Here is a 17,694-nt window from a genome sequence, read left to right on the forward strand (position 1 = left end):
AAATAAAAACCTTATTGAAACTACATCACTTTGAAAAAACAACAGCATGAAACTGGTATATATGGGTGTATATCACGACGCTTGTCAAATTAGTTTTTATTGGTAGTTATCCACTTTTTTTTCTTATTTTTATTTCTTTTTAGAAGTTTTCTGCAAAATATTTTATATCCAGTATGGACATTACCAAAATATAAATTATGTTTATTACAGATGCTATATGGCCATTTTTGCATACTTTGGCTTTATATGAGAAACGTGAGGGCAATGGGGTGAAGGGAAATTAAATGAATAAGAAAAAATTAACAGAAAATGACATAGCAATTAATAACTACTTACATTATTAATAATAAAATATATTAATAATAATATTAAACCTCTGTTTGATCTGTGGATGGCTCAATTCACTCCTTACATAATCTTGGTCAATATGTAATCATCGAATGTCACATGCACACAGTCTATCTATATTTTTACTATCTTTTAATTTGCTTTAAAAGTGTGCAAAACATTGTCACAGTGCAAGCACAACAACAGGCACATGTTCCAGTTACAGTGACATCAGATCTGTGAGCACAATCAATCATTTCCTTTTGTAAGATGCCAAAACCCACTAACTTCAGAAAGGAAATGACCTTTCATTAAACATTCAACCAATCCATCCCAAACTTACACCAGTAACCACTGATCACAATAAAAGAACGTCTGATCAAAAGAGCAACAATGAAGGTCATTTACTGTGGAAATAATAGCACATCTGTTTGTCGAGCGAGATGTGCCACCCAGCTGCTGTCAGGTACACAGAGACCAGCCTGTCCATCCAAAGCATGTGATGCCAGGCAACATATAAAAAGATTTGCCGCAAACGAGTGATTCAAAGCGCACACTCAAATTAATTTGTTTGACCTTGTTCAGCATCCACCCTTTTCATCCAAGATGAGAATTGTTGTACCAATAATCGTCTTTGTTGCAGTGGCAGGGTTCCACCATGGTAAGATTCAAATATACCAGTCTGTGTAGTTTGCTATCTGTTTTGTCTTTATTTAGATTTTTTTAGAAATACAATTTTGGACCAAAAAAGTAGCTTTTGTTAAAGGGTTTAAAATAATTACAATAAAAATATCAATAAAAAAAATAACAAATAAATATTTTTATTTTTCTTGAAATTGTTCAATATCCTTTAAAATAAATGTTAATATATATTTTTTTATTAAGTGTGGCCAAATTGATGTGCATTCACACTCTAATGTAAATTACAACTAATGGACAAAGTTATTTAAATAGCTGTATTCAATAGTTGTTGATTTATTGGCTTATGATGAAATTCTTAATATTAGTTTTGTATAGAAGCTAAGAACAGCAACAACAAAATAATTTTTGGCACAACAATTCTGATACTTCCACTTTTAAACTTTGTCTGAATGAAAATAAATATATATTTACATTTTTACTACCTGTAGTGATTTCTGCATCTCTGGAATTACATGAAAGGACTGAATCACCCGAAGAGAGTGGTAAATCTTCCACTACTTTCAACTATTTGTTTTCTGCCCAACTCTATATTTAACAGTCAATAAGTTATAAAAGGGGGGGGGGGTCTGATAAAAGTTGCTAAACAAACACCTTTCTTTGTTTTGTCTGGACAATACAACACAAAAACAAGGTAGGTCATAATTTCCTCCTATTCAACAACTATGCCACTTTCTTGAAACAAATTGGTTTGTTTTGCATAACTTTCTTCTTTTTGGAGGTCATTTGTTTCACTGATATGATTTATCAGAGGCAGGCTCTTATCTTATGCACATGTACTGAGTGTGCTCAGACTCTCAGACAGTGACATCATTTTGTGTCTGTATCCTCAGATGAGCTGGAGTATGAAGCTGTGCATGTGAAAGGTAAGCATGAATTCAAAACAGTTTTAAAAGCTGGTTGATTTAAAGGGATAATTCACCCAAAATGAAAATGTTCTCATCATTTACTCACCCTAATGTCATCCCAGATGTGAATGACTTTCTTTCTTCTGCTAAATACAAAGATTTTTGGAAGAATATTTAAGCTCTGTTGGACTGTACAATGCAAGTGTACAAAATGAATGGTGTCCAGACCTTGAAATCTCCAAAAAGCATAGAAAGGCCACATAAAAGTAACCCATAAAACTCCAGTGGTTAAATCTGTCTTCATAAGTGATATAATAGGTGTGGGTGAGAAACAGATAAATATTTAAGTCATTTTTTTACTATAAATCTACACTTTCGCTTTCAAAATGTGAAGAATGTGAAAGTAAAAGTGGAGATTTATAGTAACACGGACTTAAATGTTGATCTGTTTGATTTAAAAACTGGAGACTTACTGGAGATTACTTTTATGCTGCCTTTATGTGCTTTTTGGAGATTTAAATGACTGGTCATCATTCACTTGCATTGTATGGACCAACAGAGCTTAAATATTCTTCTAAAAATCTTAATTTGTGTTCAGCAGAATAAAGAATGTCACACAAATCTGGGATGACATGTGGGTGAGTAAATAAGGAGATAATTATTATTATTATTTTTTGGTGAACTATCCCTTTAAGTGCTTGAACTTGCCAAGTGTGTGTGTGTGTGTGTGTGGGGTCATTTCCAAATGCTCACTATTTATTGACTTAATGACAAACTAAGTTTTTGAGTGACTAAAATGGGTAAGAAAAGTTTTGTGTTGTTATCAATCAATTACTCAAACAGATCTGAATATTGTCTAAATCAACTCAAGATGTGATGTGCAATAACTATTAGGCCTACTATTCACTATATTATTCCTTAAATGCTTAAATAATGCACTGTATAAAACAAAATATATTGCAGAGGAGGAAAATCTTGAAGAATCAGAAGGTGACAAAGAAGGAAATCTAATTTCTAAATCACATTAAAAGAAAAGGATTATTGTTAAAAAAATATATATGCTCATTAACTCATTCATTTTTCAGAGACTGAAGTGCTTATTGGAGATGATACTGAGGGTAAGATTGCAAGTATATCTGTTAACAACCAGTTATATTTTTCAATTTACTATTTCTGATTCATTTGTTTATTCATTCATTCATTAATAAACCGAATTTGACAGATGGTGAGAAAGAGGTATTAACAGACACTACTACAGGTGAGAGCAATATTACTTTTTATTATTTACTGAATTTCAGAACTTTATTAGGATATAGCCTACATGTAGTACGTAGTAGTAGGGCGTTCCATATGTCAGTTCCGGTCTCGGAGAAACTCGGAAAATAACTCGGAGCTCCGACTTCAGAAACAAATGGAACGCACGATTAGTAACATACTTTAAAAAATAAAAAAAATAAACATAAAAGTTCACGTTTAAGGTATGACTGTGTTTATTTTATGTTGTTGAACAAAACGTTCAAATATTACGTGTGCAAATTTCTCCTCAATTTGAAAATTGGCTAAAAGAAAAATGGCCTCCTTTGTTTTCTTGTTGTTATGAAATATAATGTCCTTCAATGTACAAGTATGATTAGAAAGTACAAACAAGTTGTATCATGTCTCACGTGATGACCGCTTGCGTAATATTTGATTTATAGGAGTAAACACCGGAAGGGTCGAGCCCTTGGGTAAGATCCATTCAGACCACACGAGGGCGCCATGTGTCACTTACATTCACTGCAAACAGACGCATGTGACGCGTGATATAATCGGTACACCTTGACCGTTGGCGTGTTTTTGTTTGTTTTATATACAGACTCTGAGGGCGACTGTGAATATAATCATTACAATTGTGATATGAGGTGGAAGCTACAAAGATAACAAAATCTTAAAGAAAATATTGCAAAACCAACCTCTGATTAAACGCATTTAATGACATGCCTATACCTTTGAAATGTTATTGTCTTCTTATCTGTTATCTTTTTGTGTGGGTTTATCCCTATTATTATCTTATTTGTGTATTATGTCTTAAGTGTTAGTCATGACTGCTGTAGTGCTACACTAAGTAAATATTCTGTGTGTGTATCTTAATTCACAGCCTTTAACCAGAAGAAAGGTAAAGGCTTCACATGACATTACATAATTTAAGAAAAACATAGTTATAAATCTAAGATCTGTCTTTTCAATAAACTACAATACTTGTATTTATTCCCAGCATGTGCCTGTGGCATGTCTCTTGGTATGGATGACTTGGACTTTCTTGTCATTTACAATAATATAATATTATTCATAAAATAATATTTATAACACTATAGTAATTGACCCGTCATCTGAAACAGTCTCCTGGTATGGTTTCCAGTCCATAACTATCATGTCTTTTTATTCTTCCCAGAGCACAATGAGCAGGCTAAAGAGAATGTGGAAAGTGTAGGTGAGTTCAGTGTTTTAAGTATCTTTTATCAATCTTGAGGCATTCTTGCTTGTATCAAAATATTAATGTGTGTTTCTTCAACTATCGGCACATTTGGACTTTTAAATTAACTCTCTTTTCACACTCACATGCCTATTTCTTCTATTTGAAATGCCCAACAGTGGAGACCACAGAAGAATTATGTCATTGTTGTTATTTCCACCACATCCACACAGCATTCTGTGTTGGAAATTACATTTAAAATTTTTTTGGAATGAAATTAATCTATTTGCCTTACTAGGACTAATTTCATAACATTTTCATGAATGCATGCAGTTATGCACACCTGGAATGGCATGAGGGTGAATAAATTATGAGAGATTTTTCATTTTGGGGTGAACTATCCCTTTAAATGATGTTTATCTTTACACAACACACTTAATTTTTAATCTCAAGAATGAAATTCACTGACACGGTTGTCTCCGTGGTAAATGAGTACACTAACTTTTGAAAAAAAATATTAAAGGGGCAAAAATGGCTTGTTGTGGAAATAATTCAACAGCTATGGGACAGTTATATATTTTTAACAAATTTATATAAATTAACAATAAATATTGATTTTTTGTTTTGTTTGTTTATTTCACTCTATGTTGAGATCATCATAGTTTTAAACATGTTTTAAAATATGTTTATTTGATGGATTTTCATAATTTAAGATTGAACGTCTTGGTCTGGGACAAGGCTAGAACAATAAAATCTATGAAATGCATTTAAAAAGTAACAGGCCAAAATAGTAAGGGCATGATACTCACTGAAAAAAGGGAACACTCTATTGAAAATACCAAAATAGTACACTTGAAATCAACATAATACATTTATGTTTGAGATGAGAACATAATTATAATGTGTAAAGTCCAAGTGATTTTCAACACAGTCATACATTGCTATAAAATATTCAAATAGATTCAGTCTTCTAACGGATGGTGTTCACTCACGTGATTTTTACTACTTGCTAATTCACTTATTTAAAATGAGCTAATGCAACTCAATTCTTTAGCATTTGGTCTCAACTTAATTTAATTGTTTACAATCCAACTGTTCACTTAATCCAGTTTTGTTGGGACTATGAATTATATTTGTTGCATCATTGTATTACTGAAACCGGAGAGAGGATTTCCAGTTCCCAGCATGATTTGCATGGGACTTGATTGGAAGAGTACAAGTGTTATTTTAATGTATTTATACACAAAATGAAACAAGTTTGAGACTTGTGTTTAACGTTCTGTTGAAATTTAGAAGAGTTTCTGTCATGTTGCATTTTTTACCAATGTGGTGAACAGTGGAGCTAATGGGTTAGGTCCAAGTTGGGTACATTACTACTGAAATATCAGTGTGTATTGCTTTTCTCATGAAGCAAATATGAGGAATCATCAGTATAATGACCATTTCATGATCTGTAAACTCTCAGCAGCACCATAATGGTCATACAGTACTATATATATATATATATAATATTCTACTGTGTTTGTTGTTAGCTAACAAAAGCTCCAAGGTTCAGTAGTTATATGAACTGATCAAATTTAAGTTAGGTTTACTCAATTCATTTAGGTTTTTGCTACTAAAGTGTTTTAGTAGAGGCTACATTTTAATTTCATATGAAAGAAACTCATTTTCATTGTGTGGAAGCAATGTCCACAATTAAATGAAGTTAAACCAACATTTTTTTTTCAGTTCTTGTAAAACATTCTCTAGACAGTTTTAAAATGACAAAAGTTGAAATCTGTTAATTTGAATAAAAATGAACCCTTGAGGATAAGTAACATAAGTGCCAAAAGTGTAAGAAGCGCCCTAATAACCTGTTATAGACCTGAATTACAGTAGCCTTATGGGTATATATATATAATATTCTTCTCACCACAATTGTAAAGTCTACTGTTATCTGAGTTACTGGAGACTTTGTTAGTTCAAACCAGTCTGGCCATTCTCTATTGACCTCTCTCCTCAACAAGGTCTTTACATCTGCAGAACTGTTTTTGGCACCATTCAGAGTAAATTCTAGATTCTGTTGTGCGTGAAAATCAGATGAAATCCCAGGAGATCAGCAGTTACAGAAATACTCAAAACGGTTTGAGTATTTCTGTAACTGCTGATCTCCTGGGATTTCATCTGGCACCAACAATCATGAGATAATTTTTATTAAAAAATTTCCCCATTCTGATGGTTGATGTGAACATTAACTGAAGCTCCTGACCCGTATCTGTGTGATTTTATGCACAGCACTGCTGCCACCCGATTGGCTGATTAGATAATCATCATAATGATTAGATAAGATGGGATTTCAGTAACTGCTGATCTCCTGGGATTCCAGTGGGTCAGAGGTTTCAAACACTAAAATAACTGTGCCTTTAAGCAGCTTGCAAAATTCCAGAAAATGATGTCAAGCCTTTAGACAATTAGCCAATTAACTTCTGATAGGAGGTTTACTGAATCAGAGGTGTACCTGTGGATGAATTTTACGGCCTACCTTCAAACTCAGTGTCTCTTTGCTTGACATCATGGGAAAATCAAAAGAAATCAGCTAATTGTAATAAGCTAACAATTTTGGAACTTCACAAGTCTGGTTCATCATTGGGAGTCATTTCCAAATGCCAGAAGGTGCCACGTTCATCTGTACAAACAATAGTATGCAAGTATAATCACCATGGGACCACGCAACCATAATACCACTCAGGAAGGAGACGCATTATTTCTCCTAGAGATGAACGTGCGAAAAGTACAAATCAATCCCGAACAACAGCAAAGGACCTTGTGAAGATGCTGGAAGAAACAGGTAGACATGTATCTATATCCACAGTAAATTGAGTCCTATATCGACATAACCTGAAAGGCTGCTCAACAAGGAAGAAGCCACTGCTCCAAAACTGCCATAAAAAAGCCAGACTAAATTTGGACTGCACATGGGGATGAAGAGAACTGTTTGGCCATAATGGCCCTTGTTATGTTTGGAGGAAAAAGGGTGAGGCTTGCAAGCCAAAGAACACCATCCCAACTGTTAAGCAGGTATGTGGCAGCATCATGTTGTGGGGGTGCTTTGCTGCAGGAGGGACTGGTGCATTTCATAAACTAGATGGCATCATGAGGAAGGAAAACTATGTGGATATATTGAAGCAATATCTCAAGACATCAGCCATGAAGTTAAAGCTTGGTCACAAATGGGTCTTCCAAATGGACAATGACCCCAAGCATACCTCCAAATTTGTGGAGAAATGGCTTAAGGACAACAAGGTCAAGGCATTGGAGTGGCCATCACAAAGCACGACCTCAATCCGATAGAACATTTGTGGGCAGAACTGAAAAAGCGTGTGCGAGTTAGGAGGCTTACAAACCTGACTCAGTTACACCAGTTACACCTGTCTGGAGGAATGGGACAAAATTCCAGCAATTAAGGTGTATGTAAACGTCTGACTTCAATTGTGTGTATGTGTATGTATATATATATATATATATATATATATATATATATATATACACAGACACATATATATATATCACACACACACACACACATTTTAAAAGTGATAAATGTAAAGGTTTGATTTTGATTCACCTCACTGTCCCCTTTTTTCCACAGATGATATCACTGCGGATCAAGACAGCGAATATTACGACACTTAGACTTGAATGATGTCAAGCCCAGTGTGTAAAGGGACTGTAGTGAAATAATAGCATCATTTAAACCTAAACAGCAACTTGAATAAAGACAAATTGTTAACATATGTGCCACCTGGCATGAAAGGACAAAGATCACTGCATGTTCTGTGACCTTTACCCAATTTTCAAAGATTACTGAATGCTTTTTAAAAAAAAAGAATAAAGCCTGAAACATCGACCAATGTCCAACATTCATATAAAAATGATAACATTCAGATGAGTGTAATAAAAGACAATGATTAAATGGCCTCTTAGGATGAAACCATGTATGTAACCGTGAGTTGCAGATGTAGGTAGTGTTTGAACGAATCTAGGACGGTTATCCAGGCCAGCACAGTCTACTGTCCTTGGGTGCTCATTTGAGCTTTACTTATATAGTCTGCATTGTCCCAGCTTATTTTTGGATCAAAGATGCAATGTTGCACTAAGTCCCACAGCAGCCTGATGAGACCGAGCTGTTTAACTCAATGTAGCCTCAAAAAGCCCTTAAAGTCTTAAGGAATGTTTTATTGTTTGTTATAGCGTAAGGTTGAAATATTGATGCTTGTGCTGTAAATAGATTAGTGATATTCCCAATTTTGGCAATAACTCATTTTATGAATCGATACATATTTTTAGACCTAAAATTGGTCATGAATATGAGTGGATTTGTGGACTACTCCATTTGCTGAAACACTGCCAGCACTTATGAGGAGGATTTTAAATTATACTTAGCTGGGTCAATTTTAATGTCATGTTGAATTTACAACTTGAGAAACCTGGCAGTGAAAAGACTACACTTTTTGAAAAGTTTAATAATATCTTTAAATATCGGCCAAAAGAAGACTAATAGCAATAGCTTATTATGGCAACTACAGTAGCTGCTCCGTTTTGAACAAGTGGCAGCTTATATGTGGAGACACTGGGACATCCCACCAAAAGTGCATTACAATAATCAAGTCTCGAAGTTATGAATGCATGTCCTAACTTTTCTGCATCTTTATTAAAATGAAAATTTCATAACGTAGCAATATCTCTGAGATGAAAGTATGTTCTAGAGACAAAAGAAATGTGGCTTTCAAATAACAATTCACTTTCAAGTATGACAACCTTTGATTTAAAGGTGAAGTACTGTATGTAACTTTTTTTTGGTGTAAAAATACATTCCCAGTTTATTGACAACTATAAGTAAGCCATTCGTGTTTACGTCCCCCAAAAGTATAAACACTGAGCCTTCCAGACACTATTAAAAAAGGAATGTTTATATTTGAGCGACCCACTCAGCTCCACAGATCCCTTTCTAGCTCAAACTATAGCGGGAGCTTGGGGCGTGGTTACTTTTAGTAAGCAGTTCAGCCAGGGGAATATGAACATCCATGGCAGACGTGTACAGAGGAAAAGAAATTAAGCTTTGCCAAAATTCGAAGACTTGGTTAAAGACACAGAGACAGGGAATGGAGTAAAACCAGAGTGAACACTGGCATCACATTTACAAAGTGGAGGACTTCACAAGACATTCAGAATATGTAACAATGTGCATACTAGTTACCAGAAAAACCATCCTACCACCTGTTATGGATCCCCTGCTCACTCAGCTGCCGCTCAATCCGGCAATGTTATTGAATTACCTGATTTCTCCACCTTCTCCCCCCAGAATTTGGAATGCTCTAAATCCTCGTGGTGGTGTAGTGACTCACCTCAATCCATGTGGCAGAGGACGAACCTCAGTTGCTTCAGCCTCCGAGACCATAAATCCACACGCATCTTTTCACATGGCTTGTCGAGTGCGCTATTCTCCATGTTATCCATGTGCCCCACCACATCCAGAGTGAGAACCACACATTATGGCGACCACGAGGAGCTCAACCCTCCCTAGCAACTGGGCCAATTTGGTTGCTTAGGAGACCTGGATGGAGTCAATCAGCATGCCCTGGATTCGAACTCACAACTCCAGGTGTGGTAGTCAGCATCTTTACTCGCTGAGATACCCAGGCCCCCGTTTATTTCAATGTTAAAGGTTTATCATCTTTTTTTAGTATAGCTTATTTGTTCATATAGGGAACCAGAGAATGTGAAAGGGCACGATGAGTCTAATAGGTGTTGGCTAAGGTTGTTTGAAAACATACTATGTTTTTGTAATTCTAATGGTGCCACTAGCAGGGCAGAAATTAAAAGCTTCACCTTTAAAAAAACACTTAGTGGCAATAGCCTTGCCACTATAATTAAGTTGTTTTTTAAGAGGGGTTTCTTGCCACTGAAAACATTTACATAGTTGAGGTTATTTATAGAAGCATTTGACCTAATAATTTAAACTTCTGTATAATCATAATTTAGCAGTAGGTTATTACTAGTTATCTAGTTTTTGATGTCTTTATGCAATCCAACCTCTTTAAACAGTGAAATTTGTTCTGGTCTACAGGAAAAATAGACATGCGTGTTGTCAGCTTAAAAATGAAAGTCTCATAACATGGTCACCAATAATACTGTACATCCCTTGCCATGAAATGACTGGACAAAACATTTGATTTTCAAAAAGACATTTATTATTTCATCCTCAAAGCCCAGAATGGAGAATAATGTATGCTGGCAACATCAACCAACAATACACTCTTCTTTTTTCTTTGGTACATAAAAAAACACACACCTTAAGGCAACTACAGCAACTATATAAGGTCTAACTCTGTTAAGTTCAGTAACCAAATCACCACTCAAAATTATGGCTTCACAGCAGTGCAGATCCTCATGTCCAGGGAAGGACGGCAAGTATCTTTTAACACAGCTGCTGAGCTACTGCCAACTTCAGTTCAGGGAAACCGGTAAAAAACATTTTAATGCCATTTCCCCACACCTATATATTAAATAAGTTAAGTCATTCCTGTTGCTGTAGGGGTTGCCATAAGCAACCCTGTATATATATCTATACCTATATATACTGGGTTTGTATTGATATACATTCCTCAGAAGTTCTGCTTTACTACGTCTTTACTAGCATATGACAAGGCTGGAGAAGAAGAACCACATCCTCTTATTGGATACCGTCACATTTTACAAGAACTGTAAAGGTTTCATTTCCAGCGTAAAGTTCACTCCATTCACCAAAGTTTAATTCACTGCCTTTTAGGTACTGATTTTGATGTCATCGCAAGTGCCACCGCAAAGTATTACTGTAATACTCTCAGAGGAAAGAGGCTTATTGGTTGATTTTAAAGGTTATCAGAGGTTCATTAAGCAATAAATGCTAAAAAAAAATCTGGCAATTTGGGGTTATATTCCTTAAGTGAAAGCAAGCGACTGCTGAATTCCTCCACACAACAGCACTATTTTGGCAGGGGAGAATTATTCAAAGACTGATCAATAGCCTTGGCCCTTGCAATAAGCCTGGGGTGCATTACATTGGTAAAAGAAGATCTTGGGTATCCTAGTAACCCTTCATCTGTATTCAACAACAGTGGAACATGGTGACTGAGCACAAAGGGACATAATTCACCATATGTAGTTCAATTGTCGACAGCAAACATTCTGGGACACATTTCAGTTAAGGGAGTCACCAATAGCATAGTAATTACGGCAGGGCACCCACAGAAGAGCATTCTGCACATTCTGTGCTGGTCTGTTTAAATAGTAGCTCTTAAAATGGTTAAAAATTCTGGGCAAAGAAAATATTAACAGCTTAATTTTAGTGGTACAGAAAATTATATTTTGACATTCCATAAACCAAAAAAAAAAAAAAGTACAAATCATTACTAATGTCTAAGAGAACAACAACAAAAGAACTGCCTTTTTCAAAGGCTAAAACTTTTATAAATGTGTCCGGCGGAATACAGAGACTGCTTAGGGGGTCTGTTTTTGTAGTGTAACCTTACAAACAAACTAAAAATAAACCAAGAAATATGGAAAAGGACAATGAGATTATATCAAGGAGCATGATGTGAACAACCAATTTCCTTACCAAAATGTGGGTGTAATAAGGCTCCATTTTGTAGTCACATGCCCAACTTGAGAAAAACTGGATATGCATACAGTATCAAATGTACAATAGGGGGGAAAAAAACCTTAATTCATCTTCCCCAAATTATTTTGCACCTAAACACAGCTCCTCTAGGCAACTCTCAGCAAATCATGAATGCTATAAAAATTTATGTCGAATGAAGCCTAATACTGCATTGTAATTGTTCTTTAAAAAACTTAACTGTACATAATTACATAAAACATGGTGATTTTTGACTATACACAAGAGGAAATTAGATGGCAACCATTCTAGATATGAAAAGATATTTTCTCCCATAGCCTATGGCATGTGATGCACTGAAATGCACAAAGGTCATCAATATAGACTAGGAATGATGCAACCAAGGCTCTATCGCAAGGGGCCTTTTTAAATCCCCACCCATTACAAAGATGGTTCGGGAAAGGTGTACAGATAGAGACAAAGAGAAGGGGAGGATGATCATAACCTCAACCCCTCTTTGCAGGTGGGAGGTCCTCATGAGCACAGGGAGGCAGAGTGGAGTTCGAAGGCCTCACAGAATGACGTAGATAAACAAGGCCATGATGGCAGCGCTGATAAGGCCAGAGATAGGCACTGTGACAAACCAGGCCATGAAGATGTTTCTGAACAGACGCCAGTCCACAGCCTTCCTGGAGCGCAGCCAACCAACTGCCACCACTGAACCGACCTGAAAACACATGATCACATCTTAAGGATCTAAAAATATACTGCTACCAACTGTTTCTATACTTGAGCTTTTGGAGTGGACACAAGTTTGGTTGGGGTCAAAACGTTTTTTCCCTAACTTGAGTGCCCCACCAGCAAATCGCACAAGAGTCAACTTGAAAAGTTTGTCTGGGGTATGGCTCTTGTGAACGCTGGTATGATTTGCAATTGGTATTAAAGTACTGTGCCCTAACTAGCTGAATTATGTATAATTTGTAACTCTGCATGCTCCAGGTAACACTTATCATTAGAATGCATTTCTCATCAAGTCTCTGAATAAATTGCCTTCAGAGAGCATTCTTTTAATTGCTTGCAACTCATCTGTAGTAGACAATTATAAGTGCTATGGAATGAGTGAAAAGTTTTGGTAAATCCAAAGGGACAAAAGTAGAGGTCGACCGATATATCGGTTTTGCCACCGAGAAAATCCACACAGATAGTTTTTCCCCAGTTACGTCTGGTGCTGTAGTGGCTGGGAAGAGTCCGTATGAGAGTGGCCTCTAGAGGTGTAAAGTCCTACCCAAATGTTTAAATGTCACGATTGTTAACACCTAAAACCATCTATTTACATTAGTTTATATCCAGCTGGTCACGTGTATGCATTCGTTAGCCAGCTAAGTTGCATGTTTAAAGCTAGTTATGTGAGAAAGCATATTATTATCTTAATGCCAAAAAAAAAATTCAAATAAAACAACATATAAACAAATGAAAAACGCATCTGATTTCAATTAAATCTTTTTTATTCTCACTGTAATATGATGACTTCAAATTGATCGCATTCTTGTGCTCAAAAAGGCTCAAGATGCTTTCACAGTTCTTTTTATTTAGACACATCATCTAAAAGAGTGCTCCTGCACGAAACGCTGAATAAACAAAAAGAAAGGGAAACAAAGACGTTTGTCTAGCACACATTTACATAGAAAAACAAATGATGGTTGTAAAAGTGTTCAGTGTGAACAGCCCCTTAGTTAATGGAGGTCTTTGGCCGTTGTGGTTTGCTCTCTTATAAGCGTTTCTCAGATTAAGCAATGGATTTTAAATGCTTTGTCAGGAAAGATGTTCAACTTGGAAATGTGTCTCGAGATTCTCGTGTTCAGTTCCAGTCTGTTGTGTTCTGTCTGATTGAACAACCCCTGGCCTGGGCTCATAGTCCGAGCCCCTTCACCACCAAGTTCAGACGAATACCACTGCTATCTGTGAATAATGCTACTCTACATACAACTGTACTGAATAAAAAACAATGTGGTATTTCGCTGTTATTATGAAACTTGAGTCTGGAGTAGTAGGAATCAGTGCAAGTGTAATACCATGTGATCAGTCTATTAAAGCATTTCCCCCTCATTTTACTTTGTAATTAACATTTGACAGTATGGACCGGCTAAAACTTTATACATGTTATGCACATTAGAAAATGAAATGCTCTTTATTTAACAGCCAGTATAGGAATGTTCTATACAATAATATAAAGGTGCTGAATGGTTTATGTATTTATTGTGCCCTCTTGTGGACCAAGGAACAATGTCAATTTAAAAATCAGCTGACAGTCAGCACTGTTTATTTTTGTAATCAATGTCAGCACTATTTTAATCTGAATGTTGTTTTTTCATTCAGTATCCATTTTTTAAATGCTCGATTAATCGGTTATCGGCAGGTACTGCCCAACTTAGTCATCGTTATCGGTAAAATCCACTATCAGTCGACCTCAAGACAAAAGCATTAAAGTGGTCATGTCATGAGGAATACAATTTACTTGATATGTTCATATATAAGAGGTCAATTCACAATAAAAACATCCTGTACATTTCAGAATTCAAAACTAAATCCGCAATGCAATAAAGGCCTTAATTTACCAAACTGCAAAAAAGCCTCATTTACGTTCTATTAATTTATCACCACCTCTGCAGTGAAAACATCAATGCCTATTTTACATCATCATACCCATGGCCCCGCCCACTGATGCTTCAATTCGTAAACAGAGAGCAGGAAAGACAGGCCTAGTGTGGCCTAACTACAGGATTTCTGAACACCAAAGGGGACTCATCTTGACTATATTTAATTATATTTGCATATAAACAAACACTAGACAGGAGTCTTTGACTGTTGTCATGTATCTCGCACCGATTTAAAAAGACGTGGTGTCAAGTTACAACTCTGAAGAGGAGACCCCCATTTTATTTAATTGAGCTGCTATTGCTGTTTTGAGCACAAATGCCTCCTGGATCCTTTCTCATGCTCATGTGTGCTATTTTTAAGTGTTGGTGTATGGAAACATGCTGATGGACATCAGTGACCGTTTTGATGCGTTTCCAGTGATGTGATACTGTAGTTGTGTGTGTGTCTATTCACCATGCTTTGTACTATGTATGTGTGTTGTTTTTGGCTCATATCAGCATGGATTGCTTGAGAATCAGTCATAATAAGATTCAAGCGTGGCAAAGGAACTGTTATTGAAGGATAGGGCAGTTAAAAACACTTGGACACGATCAAAAACACAAGTAAACAGTTTCATTCATGAACATCTCAAATTGAATGTCATGACTGTTTGTGCTTGAGATAAACAGTGTAAAAAATTTGGATGCAATGTGTTGGGTGAACAATATGTGTAAACTAGGGGTGTAATGTTCTCTGTAAAAAAACGAACAGTACGGTTCGCCACCCATGGTTCAGGAAGCATTGGCACCATGGTCGGTTCACCTCACGTTTAATGATGCATCTAGCATGCATAGTTACAACCTCTGCTAAATGGATCTGTAAATGGATGCGCTCCACCTGTGTTTCAAGTGGGTCAACGTGATGACATCACTGTTCTGCAAGCGTTGTATGTGGTTGAAAATGGCAAGTGGAGAAAACGAAACGCTGATAGTGAAGCCCACTGCGTTTCTCTTTTCTGGGACAATTTTATTTTTGCAGTCTATTACAACAGAGATGGTCAAAAGACGTTTACAAAACAGGCACCGTTTGCAGACATCGGTCGACACGAGTGCTGTATATTGGTAATATTTGTCAATAATGCGCGGGAGTGTTTATTTAAAATGCGCACGCAAGTTCTTCCTATTTCCTTGCGCGTAGGTAATCTATCACAAGCATCAATAATGCACTTTCATTAATGGCAATAAGATGCCGTTATAGTAATACATTGATACATGATTAATCGTTTACGTCAACATCACCCAGGGAAAGAGCCACAGGTGAGCAAAAGATGCACATTCCCTTCCATTTTTAAGCAGGGATTCAGTGCTAATTTGGACAGACATGAAACTAAAGTGCTTGGGGTGTTCATGTGTGATTTCCATGTATGATTACATTTCTCAAGCAGCATTATCACAACATCCCTTCTCATATGCATTTTAATAGCAAGGTTATTCCTTCTATAGTGATGTACAGCTTCCAAATATTGAATATGTTGAGATGAGTTTGAAGTGCAATTCATGTTGATGCATGTAGCATATTAGTGCAGATATTAAGTAAACAATTTGATTTAGTAATTTGAGAATATATATATATATTTTTTGGTTTTTAGTAAAGGACCCTGACAAAAATTAACCATGGTTTTACTATAGTAATACTTTAGTAACCATGACAGCTGTCACCATGTTTTTCTGAGCATAAATCATGGTTTTGATACAATTAACCATGGTTTTATAACAGTAATGCTGTATTTCTATATAGTTACCATGATTTTACTATATAATGTAACCATGACAGTAACCTTGTTTATATTGTGGTTACTATGATTTTACTACAAATGCCATGGTTAAATTATGGTTACTGTTGTAAAACAGTGATTGTTATTTAAGGGCAAACCTGCAGAAGTGTTAATCAATAGATTATTCTTTGGATTTGGCAATAATATACATTTTTTTTTAACAAAGCAAATACTGAACTGTACCAAAACCGTGACCCTTAATCTGTGATACAAACCGAACCGCAAGAAATGTAACATCCCAAGTGTAAACCCTGAAATTTGGATTTAAATTGTTGTGGAGCTTGTTTATTCTCTTCCGATAGAGTTTAAAATATGGGTGTTTTCAAGGCACGATGCGCGATGTTAGCCAATCATAACAAGTGAGCATTTCGATTGAAGTTTAAAGAGTCACTTAGGCCAAAACCAAGTGTTTCAGACAGAGGGTCAGAGGCAGGGTGATAAATGATCATATATTACTAAATTATAACTGTTTTGGTGCAAAAAAAGAAAAATCCATGACCCCCTTAAAACAGCAAAGCTGGAGTCTTTTCCTCTTGAGTCATTAATAATACTGTGTGAAAAGTAATCTGTTGGGGCAGTAAGGTGGACTGGCAATCCAATAGTAAAAACATATTAAAAAGTCATGCTTAAGTTATCAAACTCATTCAAACAGTCTCCGTCTACAACTTCTTTTGCATCCATTTGTTTTGCATATAAGCATCCATTGGCTTACCTTGCAGTGAGTGGTGGAAACTGGAAGACCAATGTTGGAAGCGACCACAACTGTGACGGCTGAGGCGAGCTCAATGCTGAAACCACTGAAATTAAACGAAGCATTTTTTAAAGAAGTCTGTCATATGGGGAAGATTTGCTTGGTTAAGACTACAATGCAGATGCTGTATCTGACATGAGAATCGTGTATCTTTATATACCTAGATGGGGTGATGGGAGTCAGGTCCTTGCCCATGGTCTGGATGACTCTACGGCCCCAGACCCACAGACCGACACAGATGCCCACTCCTCCATACAGCAGCAACCAGATTGGAGTTGGTGCATTTGACGTTACAGAACCAGAGTCATAGACCAGCCACAGAGCAACCAAAGGACCAATTGCATTACTGAAATAAAAAAAGAATACATTTGTTTACCGAAGTTGCTTAAGATTAATCATATATTCACAAATCTGCTTTATAAAACAAATATTTAAGACTCTAAACGATTAAAATACCAATAAGCACATATGTGATTGCACATTCTATATTAATGTGCAAAGTGGCTATGT

At 36.1% G+C, this 17,694-nt stretch overlaps 2 protein-coding genes across 2 annotated transcripts in view; one reads left to right on the forward strand and one right to left on the reverse strand.

Annotated features, from left to right (window-relative positions):
• The first annotated feature begins 857 nt into the window (after window positions 1-857).
• si:dkey-200l5.4 (uncharacterized) lies at window positions 858-9,083 on the forward strand. Its single transcript, XM_052117372.1, has 9 exons — window positions 858-988; window positions 1,458-1,511; window positions 1,860-1,892; window positions 2,960-2,992; window positions 3,097-3,132; window positions 4,012-4,029; window positions 4,129-4,152; window positions 4,306-4,344; window positions 7,955-9,083. The coding sequence occupies exons 1-9, from the start codon at window positions 934-936 to the stop codon at window positions 7,996-7,998; spliced, it is 336 nt and encodes a 111-aa protein (XP_051973332.1). The 5' UTR covers window positions 858-933; the 3' UTR covers window positions 7,999-9,083.
• A 1,450-nt stretch (window positions 9,084-10,533) lies between these two features.
• Window positions 10,534-17,694, reverse strand: part of slc20a1b (solute carrier family 20 member 1b) — a 33,143-nt gene continuing 25,982 nt past the window's right edge. The window contains exons 9-11 of the mRNA XM_052117348.1: window positions 17,345-17,530; window positions 17,146-17,230; window positions 10,534-12,689 (exon numbers count right to left, since the gene is read on the reverse strand). Coding sequence (XP_051973308.1) covers window positions 12,534-12,689; window positions 17,146-17,230; window positions 17,345-17,530 — 427 coding nt within the window. The 3' untranslated portion in view covers window positions 10,534-12,533. The remainder of the gene's footprint in view (window positions 12,690-17,145; window positions 17,231-17,344; window positions 17,531-17,694) is intronic.

Source organism: Xyrauchen texanus, chromosome 44, assembly GCF_025860055.1.
Source record: "Xyrauchen texanus isolate HMW12.3.18 chromosome 44, RBS_HiC_50CHRs, whole genome shotgun sequence".
In the NCBI taxonomy this organism is placed as follows: Eukaryota; Metazoa; Chordata; class Actinopteri; order Cypriniformes; family Catostomidae; genus Xyrauchen; species Xyrauchen texanus.

Excerpts from the sequence above, each read along its gene's own strand:
- si:dkey-200l5.4 (XM_052117372.1), top strand. The coding sequence starts at position 934 with ATGAGAATTGTTGTACCAATAATCGTCTTTGTTGCAGTGGCAGGGTTC. Across the intron at positions 1,893-2,959 it reads TGAAGCTGTGCATGTGAAAG|AGACTGAAGTGCTTATTGGA; the intron begins GTAAGCATGAAT and ends TTCATTTTTCAG. Across the intron at positions 4,345-7,954 it reads AGAGAATGTGGAAAGTGTAG|ATGATATCACTGCGGATCAA; the intron begins GTGAGTTCAGTG and ends TTTTTTCCACAG.